Source organism: Eschrichtius robustus, chromosome 9 (assembly GCF_028021215.1).
Source record: "Eschrichtius robustus isolate mEscRob2 chromosome 9, mEscRob2.pri, whole genome shotgun sequence".
NCBI classification, from domain to species: Eukaryota; Metazoa; Chordata; class Mammalia; order Artiodactyla; family Eschrichtiidae; genus Eschrichtius; species Eschrichtius robustus.
Window position 1 is genome coordinate 1,813,659 of NC_090832.1, and position 12,763 is coordinate 1,826,421.

At 47.7% G+C, this 12,763-nt stretch overlaps 1 protein-coding gene across 7 annotated transcripts in view; it reads right to left on the minus strand.

The window, feature by feature from the left end:
* The window catches only part of AFDN (afadin, adherens junction formation factor), a 134,233-nt gene that overhangs the window by 19,694 nt on the left and 101,776 nt on the right, over positions 1-12,763 (minus strand). For all 7 annotated transcript variants that reach the window (XM_068551736.1, XM_068551739.1, XM_068551732.1 and 4 more), the window contains exons 23-28: positions 4,374-4,439; positions 4,113-4,186; positions 3,617-3,735; positions 1,978-2,172; positions 1,281-1,372; positions 763-948 (exon numbers count right to left, since the gene is read on the minus strand). In XM_068551736.1, the coding sequence (XP_068407837.1) occupies positions 763-948; positions 1,281-1,372; positions 1,978-2,172; positions 3,617-3,735; positions 4,113-4,186; positions 4,374-4,439 (732 nt within the window). The remainder of the gene's footprint in view (positions 1-762; positions 949-1,280; positions 1,373-1,977; positions 2,173-3,616; positions 3,736-4,112; positions 4,187-4,373; positions 4,440-12,763) is intronic.

Sequence of the window (12,763 nt, forward strand, 5' to 3'; positions counted from 1 at the left end):
CCCCACCCCCACCCCCGGTAAGTCCTGTCAAATTCTCGGTCATTTCAACATCCACGCAAGTGACCCTTCAACTCCCTGGCCCTCCTCCGGTGCTTATTACCCACGCTGTGAGGCAGAGGCAAACAGCACGTACAGGCCGTACGTAGGCACGCAGGTCCCTGGCGCTGTCCAACCCCCGTGCCTCCACTGCAAGGAAGGAGGTCTGCCTAAGGGCGAACAGAACACGCCAGGCGACTCGTGCCCGGGGCCGTCAGACGGGGGCTCCTCCCCGCCTCGCTCACGCTGCCCCTGCCGAGGCGACCCTCCTCGGGCCTCTTACCCTCCGGGCTCAGCTCAGAACCCAGCTCACGTAATTACGGTCTAGGTGAGCGTCCCACCCCAGCTTCAGCTTCACGGGCGGAACCACGGCCGTCTCAGCTTTCCCGGGGCCTGGAACAGCCGCCGATGCGCGCCGAGTGCCGGGGACGCCTCCTGCTTCCCGCCCCCCACCCCCCCCCCCCACCCCGCTCACTCCAGGATCAGTGAGCCTCGCCTACAGACCCTAGTTAAGCCTTCAGTAAGAGAGCAGAGAACCGCCTTTCACGCTCAGAACTCTCTCCTATGCCCGCTTTTCCTCAGGTGACCCCAAAACCCATGAGAGAAGCAGGAACAGGAGCAGTGCAGCTCTACAGAACGTGTCACCTGTGCCTCGGAAGCCCCTCCGCTCTCCCGCAAGCTGGTCCCCTTGAGGGCCCAGGACGCGCCGGGAGCCCCCCCCCTCACCTGGGCTGCAGTACTGGAGTGGCTGCTGTCCGTGTGCACGTGGGGCTTCTCCTCGTAACGGGGCCACTGGTCCTGAGGCGGAGCCGTGCGGTCCTGGGACTTGGAGGCCGGGAAGGTGAAGTACTCCCTGGTGTAGGTCTGCGTCGGGATGGGGTAGGCCTCGGGTCGGGGCGGAGGGGTCAGCTCCTGCAGATGGGGAGAGGGAAGGAAGCTGAGCTTTCCGCAGTCTGTACCACAGACTGACCTAATTTCCAATGACCTCTTTTAAAGCAGAATCCGCGTATTTTAAAAACGGTGTTAAAAATTTAAAGTGTTCGATCCTGTACTGAGAATAATTAAAAAACATTTTATTTTGCCCCAACTTACTAATTTAAAGCTCATTTAACCCATTATATTAAAAATTCAAAACCCAAACACTCAGGAACCAGAAACAATGAGAACATTTTCCTAGATAACTCAGGCCCCTGGGGGAACCCAAGGGTCTGCTGTCGGAGCATCTGTGTGCTCACGTCTCAGACCTCAGCGCAGAGGTTTCCAGTGGAGACGGACGTTATCTTGGCCGCTGTCCCAGAGGCATAGGCGCCTTTCCCGCCGGGACTAGGGGGCTCCTCTGTTGGTGGAAAACAGGAAAGAAAGCTAATGTTAAACAAACAGGCCCGACGTAACATCGCGAGAGCTCTTTACGGGCAGTAACCTCGCGCCAGGCAGGTTCACGCCGCCAGCGAGGTGTCGAGCACAGACACAGAAACAAGCGCGTGGAGGTGAGGGCTCACCTCGCCCACTCCCGCCCTCTTGAATCATCAAGAGCCCGGAGCCACGAAGCTCTATGTTCGAACCTGGTATCTGGGGCATGTCTCCTACCGCTGCTGCTTCCTGCTGACAACCCTTTAACACCATAAAGACCGTCTGCTGCCCCGCGGGGCGTCCACCAACCTGCGTTCTTCCTCATCAGTGTACCTGCCCAGAGCATCCAGGAATCAAAGTTCCCGGGCTAGTTTTTAATCTCCCGTTAGAACCTTAGCTGTAGCATCTTTCATGAAAAACACATCCCAGTTAGCTAATCTACGCAGGTAATAATGTTCTTTTAATGCGCAGCAAACCCGGGGCACCCTCCTCCCTCTGGCTGTGAGCAGGCACGTGCCGGGGGGTGGGCAGGCGGACGGGGGGGGGGGGGTGCGTGCCTCGACGGGAGAAGGGCCGCGAGGCTCCTCTTACTTGCGACGTTGGGGCTGGAGCGGTGGTCAGCCCTGTTCTTCATCAGCCTGTCGTCGCCGGGCAATTTCTTTGGTTCACTGTATTCTGCCCAAGGCATCTGAGGGCTCTCCGGGGACCCGTTTTGAGCTGAATTATTATAGAGCTCAAAACCTTCACTCTTTGGTCGGGGTTTACCTGATCCACGACGATCTGAAACTGAAATCAAAACACCTTCAAGATCTGTTCCTTTGTTCAAGATCTTATCTTAAACACCGTTTAGTTTTAAAGGAAAAGGTGAATCTACAAATATTTAAAATTCCACAAGTAAGAATCTGTTTTTACCAGAAGAAATGAGGTGGCTTTTATATAAAAGTAAAATCTTTCTAAAGAATCTCTAGGAAGTTTTCAAAGAAAGCAACGTTTAAGGGTCACTGATGAGAAAAACTACTCTTTCAAAGCTAATTTTCTCACAAGCTTACCTGGCTTTAGATAACAGGATTACTGTTAAAGTGACTTCTTTGGCTGCAACATAAATACACTTCCCTCACTTTTAAAAATGTGCATTAATTCCTTTCATCACTCAGGGCTGTTGTCCTCATCGTGAACCGCTGTCACTGCCGTGATTACTCTACTCCTTACTTTTTAGCTTTCCTGTCCTCTCGCTCGATGGCCCTGACCTATTATTTATTCCAACGGTTTCCCTCGTTGGTCCTAAACTCATCATCTAGTTTGCTTCTTTCAAATGACTATAAGCTAAGACACCAGACAACCAAGACGTTAAGTATCATGTCATGAAAAAAGCAAAAACACAGTGCCGTGTGAAGGCCTTGTGTTTGCCTGGTCCAGGCTCTCAGTGCTTCGGGCTGCAGTCACTATTAGGCATGGGCTCTGGGCTCGCCCGGGGCACCGGCTCTGGGGATGCACACAGCCAGCCAAGGACATGCAAAGTATGTGGTGATTTAACAGACAATGGGAATCATAATGGTTTTCCCCTGGTTTCTCAACTAATTCTTTACAAAGCCCCACATTTATATTGATTTTATTCTGAGGTTTTTGATGTACCTACAAAAACCGTGGTTCCCACCAACAAATTATTTATTCAAAAACTGAGCTTTTTTAGTTAAAGTGAACTCTCTACATCACAATCATGCCCTATCTCAGGGCATGCAAGACTGAAACAACTATTCATACACACGCGTGTAAACATTCCTTCGGGAGAGAATTCTACTCGTTCTCTGACGGCTTTACATCCCATGTCTGTCTGTCTGTCAAAGATGAAAAGTCATTCCTCCACTTACTACTGACCAAGTGCCCCGAGTGCTGGCACGTGGAACATGTGGGGTCCCCTGCAGTCACCAGGCGTGTGCACGTCGTCAGTGGCTCGTGGGGTGGGGTGGGGTGGGGGGGCTCTAAAATAAACTACCACCACCGTAGCGCGACTGGCCCCAGCAGCCCATGATCTAGTAATCCCGGGCACCGCGCGCTCAGCCTCGTGTCCTTCTTTAAAGCCGGGGTAGTAACGACAACAGGGCCTATTCCAGAGTATTAGAAGAGGCCACGACTGGGAAAAGCCTGGCACACGGCGGCTGATCGGTAAGCATGAGCCACGACAGGCAGCAGTCAATGGAGGCGGCAGCACCCCCCGCCCCCCAGTCCTTACTTCTCTGCATCATGGGGGACGGCTGATTGAGCAGGGTAGCGAGACCGTGATAAATGGCTCCTTGCTTTGCTACTTCCAGCGTCACCACGGAGCTTGTCCTTGTCATCAGTTCTGCTGCCCTGGGAAGAGAGCATCACAGCTGTAAGAGAAGTGATTCAGGCACCTGTCCTGTCACCACGGCAGCCTGTGGACAGAGCGAGGCCAGCACGCCCGCCGGCCTCACCCGCCAGCCTGAGTCAAGTTCTGACAAGACTCCCTCCCTCTGATTATCAGTAAGAACGGGTAGATGGATTTCCAGAAATTTCAACAAGTGCTAAGAGTCAAAGAAATGAATTCAGACTAAAATACATAATCTTCATGTACACCAAGACTTTTACACTTAGAGAGGAAGGGCATAGTTTTCAGCATGGTTTTTCGTCTGCCAATTCCAAAATTTAGCATGAAACATCCCTAAAAAGTGCTCTTCTGAAGCTTTAAACAAATAAATAAACGATACCTTTCTTGCGAGAGTCCTACCAGACTGCGTCCGTCCACACTGAGGAGCTGGTCACCTGCAGCCAGCCGCCCGTCCTGAACACACCCGGAAGGCACGCGGACGGGACGCGGCGGGGGGACGGCAGGGGGAGAGGGGAGAGGAAGCCAACGATAAGTACGCTCAGACTTGGGTTTTCCACACGCTAAAGCATCCGCAACACGGCCTGTCGTTTGTTAAACACACGGCGCGCTGAGAGCTGGCCGCTCTAAGAGTCATACCCACCACATCAGCAGCACCTCCTTTTACAACAGACTTGACGTAGATTCCAAGTTTGTCTTGACCAGCACCCTAAACAAAAACAAGGTGGAAAACACCGCACTGAAAATACACAGTAAGAAACGTAAAAATAAAACATGCATATAGATGACTGTAAGAAAAGTCTTAGCTCTTGTTTTTACATGAAAATTAGAATTGCAAAAACCATACTAATAGAATTAACACTCCGGTAAATATAAAGAAGCTAACAGGAAATGCACCTACTTTGTCTTTCCAAATTAGGAAAAAGTACTCCTGAAAAATCAGTCAATTACCAGTCAGCTGGTGAGGCGACCACGACCGACCTGCAGTCCTGAAGGCAGAGATGAGTCCTGACAGCACAGGTGTACGTGGGCCACGCTCGCAGCAAGCGCTACTACTCGCCTGAATACGAAAGCAGCTCACCAGCGGGTTTCTGCATTCCAAAACTTACCCACCTCCCCTTACACCCTTATTCTTTCCACACATATAAGTTTAAAATCTAAAACAAGAAAAACCTTCTTGTGGCAAACAAGAAGGGGGGACTTAGGTAGAGACAATTATGCAGAAAATACTCTACATTGCCGCAGTTAAAGGATCACGCATTGTAACCCTAAGGAAGTCCTGAAGCTACAAGCACCAGCCCACACAACACGCGCGCGCACGCTAGCTTCATTGCACGTTACATCACGGACGGGCAAGGAACCTCCGTGAGGCGGATGTAAGAAACAGATACAACTGCCTTACAGAATCGCCCGTGTTCTATTTGGACGTTACAACTACAACATAACATCAAACTTTTAGATAATTTATGAGGGCCACCAAAGGAAGCATTCATACGTATGAAACGTCATTTGGATGTCACTACCGATATTCTGCAACTGAGAACATATTTCTCGGCTCGAACCTCAGTACTTATGAAATACTGTATCACAAAAGCAAAAATATAAGGTATCACAGAAAGGTATAAAGACAGTTCAGCAAATGACTTAATTGACACCAATTTTCTACAACACTCTGGAACTCCCAAACTTCCACTTGAAAACGCATTTTTCCCTTTAGTTACCAGAACAGGTTTAAAGAGGACAGGCGACCCACCAGCACTGCTAGTCGTCGCCCTGCTCCCGCCTCAGGGGAAACCCGGCAGAGGTGCCGTTCTGTGAGCCTAGAAGCACCTACCGCTGACCTCCTTCTGAAGACCATACACACTGCCTCAGCGCAACAGCTCCACTCCAGGTTTCCTGGGGTTACATTCCCTGGGAGCTGAGTTTAGAAAAGCTCTACACAAGGTAAGTAAAATCCGAATTCTCCTCAGCAGCTCCTGACCCTCTGGCTGAGGTTTCCTGACTGTTCCCCTCAAGACCCCTCTCCGTCTCTGTCTGTCTGTCTATCTGTACGTCGACATCCACCCACCCTGCCTCATTACACGTCTCCTGCCCGGTCCAGACACCCAACCACACGCCCCGAGGACTCAGTTGGCCCTTCTGCCTCACGTACAAAATTACTGGGATACTGGGGAAATACTGTACTTTTCGGGGTACATTTGAAATTTCACACACACACGTGTGTGTGTACATATATGTATATATAATCACTCAGTAAACGGGAACTTTCTGAATTTTAGCCTATCACTTAGCAAAAAAGCAATAAATACAGCTTTCACCTGACTTCCCTTATGCCAATATGGTTTCCTTGAACCCGAAGACTAAGACGCTCCGGGGGACACTACTTCTAGGGCAGCCCCACTGCCCCACTTGTTAAAGTGGGTACCCCTCCTATATTACCTAATTAAATGACTCCTTCAAATAATATTCTATACTTTGATGTAATCTGTGATTAATTACCTAGTTGGGCTGTTTGAATAACAACTGCGTTCATTCCGCAAATGGTCACTGCCTGCCTGTACCGCCCTAAGCTCTCTGCGTCCGTGAATGAACAAGACAGACACCTCCCCACGTCCCCGCCCCCAAAGGAGCTTATATTCTAGAGGAGTTCTCTTTGCGGTTGTCAAATAATATTTCTGACCGGGGTACTGAAAATCCCTCTTTATCTTTTTCTGCAAACGCTGCGTGATCATTTCCTTGTAACTAGGCCAGATTTTTTTGGAAAGGTTCTAAAAGCATAGTTACTTTTTTCTTCTGCTCTCTATTTGACTGATACGAAAGCAAGGCTCTCTATTTGACTGATACGAAAGCAAGGCTTCTAAAGCAAGGCTTCTAAATTCTGGGCTTCAGAATCCCAGTTTTTAGTGTGAATGGACACACTACATTTTCACAAGCATTATTTTTTGGGAATGCGATACTGTCCGTGTAATTTAGATAATAAAAATTGTACTTTTAATAAGATCGTCAATCACCACTACCTTTGACAAAAGAAATCTCTAGCAGTTAATACCCGTAAGACAGTATTTTTAGTAACTGATGTAAACAAAATACCAAATACATATTTGGATATTTTAAAACAATAAATCAAGCCCTCCTCCCCATTTCTGGTATGAAGGATTATTATTAATAAAGATAAAAAATCTCATTTATTTAGACAAACCGTGATAAGAAAACTTTAATCTTTTTAAAGTCACAAAATAGAATGAATGTATAAGAAAACCATGAAAATACTGTTCTGCTTCCTCCTGATAAACCAAGAACTCGCAAACGCGCTTTTCGCCGCATATCCGTCAGGGCCTCTGTTAGTCACAGCTTTCCCTCCAGGAAGATGCCCTGGCTGCACATCCACGATAAACTGTAGCTTCACTATGTTATTACTTCCTGTCTTCAACCTCTTCATTTAGACCAGTAATCACACACCTGAGGGTAACCACCGAGCTCTAGGATTTCACAACCGCTCTGTATTTTAGACAACTAATACACAGGCTTAAATTCAGCAGACTCCATATGAACTGCGAGTGGCACTGAAATAACCCAAAGTCCTAACGTTTTTAAATAGGTCATTTACTACGCATTATGTGCAATATGAAATTTAATAAATCTAAGTTTAAGTATTCAAGTAACCGATCCTGTAATAGATATCTGATAGCATCATTTAAAAAATTTTTTTATTGAAGTCACATCTTTAAACAAGCATTAGTTTACATTATAAGTTTCAGAAATATTCTGGCAAAATGAGGAAACTCTCCTTATGACTGACCCGCTGGCCCCCTCTATCCAACCTGCCTCCGAAAATTCCCCTTCCGGAAGCGCGTGTCTCCAACAAAGCTCTCCTGACCCAGCAGGTCACCAGCTATCTGTCAGTGAGCAGAAGCCTCCTGCACAGGGCGCCCAAGTTCAAGTTCAAGCACACCACGCCCACCTGATTGCCCTGCACATCCCCCCTTCCCACCCCGTTGCCAGGTCCTTGCTTTTACTTACGCTGTTCTCACCACACAAAACGACTTTCTGATGCAATGGCTCTGCCAAAATCCTTTTATCATCGGATCCCTAGGCCCACCTGCCAGCCCACTCACCTTGCCAAGGCCAGGCAGGATGCGACCTCTTGCTCACTCATGTTCCCATGGGGTTTCCTGTGTTCCCTCAGACGGTTACAGGCGGCTCCTCCCCCAGCTCCCTGCCAGGGCCACTTCCCAAATCCCTGCAGTCAGGCTACGACAACGGGGTCAACTCCTTATTTTAAAAACCCTCTCTGGGGAAATCCAGAATCTCACTGAGTGAATACGTTAGCAGGCTAAGAAGCAGCTGATATGTCCGTTATCTGTGAGCTGGCAACACAACACTGATAGCACTGCGGAACTACTGGTGTAAAAAGTTAGAAACCTCAAGCATTTCTGACTGTGACACTCGGATCCACCACTGCCAGGCAGCGGGTGATGAGGAAGGCACGGCGCTGAAGAACTGATGGACGTTCCTGTCTCGCGTGACGGGAAGTTATCTAAATTCCAAGTCACAGCCGCTCCTTTTAATTCCAAGTAAGTTCAATTTATGCTTCCTCGTCACAAGGAAGAAAGGAGAGGTCGTGATTATTAGAGACCTCAATTCAAAAGACCACGAGCATCTAAAAGCTCTACTGAAGGTTGGTCATAAAAACTGACTTTAATTAAAAGTCATCAACAAAGCACCATGAAGAAAAGATTATCTTTTAAAAAGACTCTCGGGGGTAGGGAGGTACGTAAGTAATATTCGAAGACAGGGGTCCGCAGCGGCCGGGCCGCACAGCAGGAGGTGAGCGGATCCTCCGCCCCGGATCCCCCCCCCCCCCCCACTGCTCCGATCCAATCCCACCCCCCGCCCCCGCCCCGGTCCGTGGAAAAACTGTCTGCCACGAAACCGGTCCCTGGTGCCAAAAAGGTTGGGGACCGCTGCTCTAAGAGGTATCCAAACTTTGGTTGGCATTTGGATCTTCCAAATGTGGTCTCGACCTCGCACTATTTACCTAGTGAATACGCCTTACTTATTAACAGAGCACCCTGCCTGCACGTCTGTCAGCGTGTCCCCTTCTGCAGGCTGCCTGTCTCTGTGGGGAGGCCCTTCCCTCTTTCCAGGCTGGATCCCTCCCATCTCTCCTTATTTGAATCTTATCTGTACTTCGTGGGTAGTAGCTCACGGCTATAAACTGGCCATAAAAATCTGTAAATGCAACTGCTCTACAGATAAATTACAGTTCCACTGGTAACTATTTCAGAAAAACAAAATCAAAGATGAATGTACCACCTGGAGATGAAAGAACTCTAAGGAATTTCTAACACTCTCTCTCTCTCTCTCTCTCTCTCTAAAATCGACATGGATAGATACCTTCCTCCCCAAAGACCGCAATCTTTGAGCGGCGCTGAGGCGATCCAAGGTCTCAATCTGGCCAGAGCAGCCCTGGCTGGAACGGCCCCCGTGACTGGGGAGCTGGGGAGCTGGGGAGCTGTGTGGGTCCCTGCCCGCTACCACCTGCACTGGGAGCAGGTCAGCTCGTGGGAAAGACGTAATCCGTTCCTTAACATTGCAGAGCTCTCTGCCACCCACCCCATTTCATCTGGATAAAAATAAAAACGTTATAGACTACGAAAAAAAAAAGAATAAAACAAAATTTATTAATTCCAGAAATATTAAACCACTTATGTCTGATTTCTACACAATAATGCACACACTAGCCCAGTAAGACTGAACTTTAAAAGAACTTACTAAGCAAATTCTATTAAGTTCCTCTTTTATTTACATACGCACAAAGTTAAAATTCATTTTATGGTAATTCTACTTTTCTAATTAAGAAATAAAAACGGAGCCCACAAGTCATACCTTTTTGCTGCTACGTATCAAGGCAGCGCATCTGTCATTAGAAGAATGTAAAGACGAGCTGCCTGAGCACTGACCAAGAGCCCACGAGAGGAACATACGCAGAGAGCTTTCCAGACGCTCGCTCGTGAAGGTACGTGAGGCGTGTCGGGCGTGGCAGCCACGAGGCCCAGGGGCTGCTGCGCGCTGGGATGCAGCTCGTCCAAACCGAGACGTGTAGTTCAGTGCAAAGTGCACCCAACTTCAAAGACTGAGTGTGCAAAAGAAGAATCTGAACTATCTCACTAACGACTTATATGACCACACGAAACCGTAACTGCATAACAGAAGACACACTATTAAAGGTAATTTCAGTTTCTTTTATTTTTGTAAATGCAGCTAATAGAAAACTCTGAATCACCTACACGGCCCATGTACTCTATTTCCATTGGACAGCACTGCTCTAAAACTCTAAGCTTTTCACAGTATATCTATGTTATTAGTAACCAAAGATACTAGCAATAATCTATAATTAGGCAGATAACTGGGTAAAAAAACAAGATCTAACTGCAACACAATATATATGCTAACATTATGCACCCTGATTTCCAACCATGAGAAGAGAACCGCAGTATAAGAAGTAAATATATAAAGAGTAAAGTATTTTAAGAATTACTTGCCTAAAGCTGTCTAAACCGGCATTTGAAAAGATATTATTGTATTTTTGGTCCATGTTATTTGTAAAATTAAAATGAACAGGATAAGCATAACCATTTGGAATTATCCATTCCTCACCTGACAAATCAAATTCCTTTTTAAAAACTGTCTTCTGGAAAGCAGTTATATGTTCCAAAGGCATCGGGAATTATGAATTTCACTAGATACAACTTTGGAATTAAATATTAAAAGTACATTTTAAAAAATCAAAACCACATTTTCCCTTCCAGAGGCACCGATGAGAGTCACACGCAGTACAGCACTCGAGCTGCTGTCTGGCATTTGTGGCCTTTAACGTAATTTCAGGCGGGTAGAGAACGGTGACCACACACAGTAGCCAGGGGCACAAAAGAAGGCAGAGGGCTAGATCCTCAGTCCTGAAAAAAGCAGTTAAAGTGAAATAACAAAGGTCACTCCTGTGTGATCTCAGTATTTAACCTTAAAATGCATCTTGAAGCTGCTTTCCTTTCCCTTAAAAGGGAGAGAAGGAGGCTTGAGGAGAAGGAGTCTGAGAGGAGGAGGAGAGAAGGAAAGGGCAGAGGTTGAAGGGGGTGAAGCAACACCACACCTGGAATTTACCTGCAGAATAGGTACACGAGAGAACAGCAGTCAGCTGACAAAAATGATGCCCGAATAGAAGGACAGACAGCAGAAGCCACACTGCGCTTTCCCCAGAACCGAAAGAAACACGCACCTATCAGTCAGCTGCCTTATGCATCCGATGAGAACCGGCTACAAGTTTAGAAAAAAGGCTGCTCCCAAATACCTTGTTTGCTCTAAATCTTCTAAGGCACCTTGGGAAAGGCTGAAGCACAGGTGCTCTCACCTCCCGCTCAGACAGACTCAATCAGAAGCAACCCCGCTTCAAACATTCCAGCTGCAATTTCTGAGTGAGTGTGGGAGTGTGATATGAGTTACAGCATAAAAACATCATTAAAACACAATCCCCCCCCCACCGCCCCCCCCAAAAAAAAAAAAGAAAAAAAAAAAGGCAGCAGCAGGAGGCAGACAGACTGGCCAGCCACAGCAGCGTGAGTTCAGCCTATTGTTCCCGGCGTGGAAACAGCCTGCACTCTGGCGAAAGGCTTTCAAACAATCAGTGGGCTGGGCTGACCTGAGAGCCAGGAGTATTTAAAACTCATCAGGCAGATTCAGTACAATGCTCTGCCCACCCGCCCCTTTTCTCAGTGTCTGGAGCTGCTTTAGTTCTAGTCAGACAAGAGTTCTGATTCATAAACTACTAAAATTCAAACTAGAGTTTTAAAAACACTGTCAGGCTCTCTCTTTTTGGCAGGAATTACCTTAGTTCTGAAACAATCAGTTTTCAAACTCATGCCTGAGACACTCTCGCCCCAGCAGCCTGGACGGCACTCGCGGGGTAAGCGCCCTCTCTGCCAGAGAGGCTCCAGGGTCAGCTCTGCCCATCTTCTACCGTTTGCATAAAGCACAAACAAACAACACTGTGTCATCTATCTTTTCACTCTCCGCAAAGTAAAGGAAGCAAACCACAGCGATTCTGGACTGGGCCCTACAGACGGGCTGCAGGAGGCCTCGGGGCCCGGAGGCGTGGGCGCACGACCCAGGGCGCGAGGAGGGTCCTCCAGGGCGAAGGGGCAGCTTCCCCGGGAGCCTCGGAGCGTCTGTGGCTCAAGAGTGAGGCAAGGAAGGTGACCCGTCGGTCCCTGCACGGCTCAGGCAGGTGCCCCGGGGCTGTCTGGGCCTCGCCAGGCTGGGCTGCTCCACAGCCAAACCCTCCACCCGGGGGACCCTACAAATACCGCCGTTCTCTACGTGTACCAACCACCGCGTGAAAAGATGGCTCTGCTTTAGAGGGTTAACATGACTCTTCCGACTACATTGTTTTAATATTGTAATTGAATCCAGTTATTTCGGTCGACCCAAGAAGTTTGCACGTAGGCCGTTACTGTAAATGTAGAGGTAAAACGTTGTTCTTTTATATAATTTACGACTAGGACAAAAATATAAAACATTGTTTCCAAATTCATAAGCGACAGCCACGCAGGGCACTCGGTAGTTTCGCACAACTTAACGGAAAGCTATTCCTGGCATGTCCACGGGAGAAACTGCAGTCACCTGGTACACTTCGGAATTGATCTTAAAGAGGGAACTGAGAATTTCCCGACTCACTTCTTTGACTAGGTCTTTCCCACCTGGTCTCAATAAGGTCACTAAGGAACACAAGGGTGAAGGTCTCAAATTCCTTAAAGGACTAAACTGTAGTTCAAACTCACTTTTCAAGTGGTGAAAAGGCAGTATTATCAATAAACACTGCTTTTATCCTCTCCTTTTTAAGGCACAGGAATTTTATTTTGTGTTTTAAGCTAACTAAGATTTTAAAACTTAAAAACCGTACAGTCAAAGCACAAACTAAGATTCAATTAACCATTCATTTTTAAATAAAATAGTAAAATATCCTAAGTACCTTTCAAA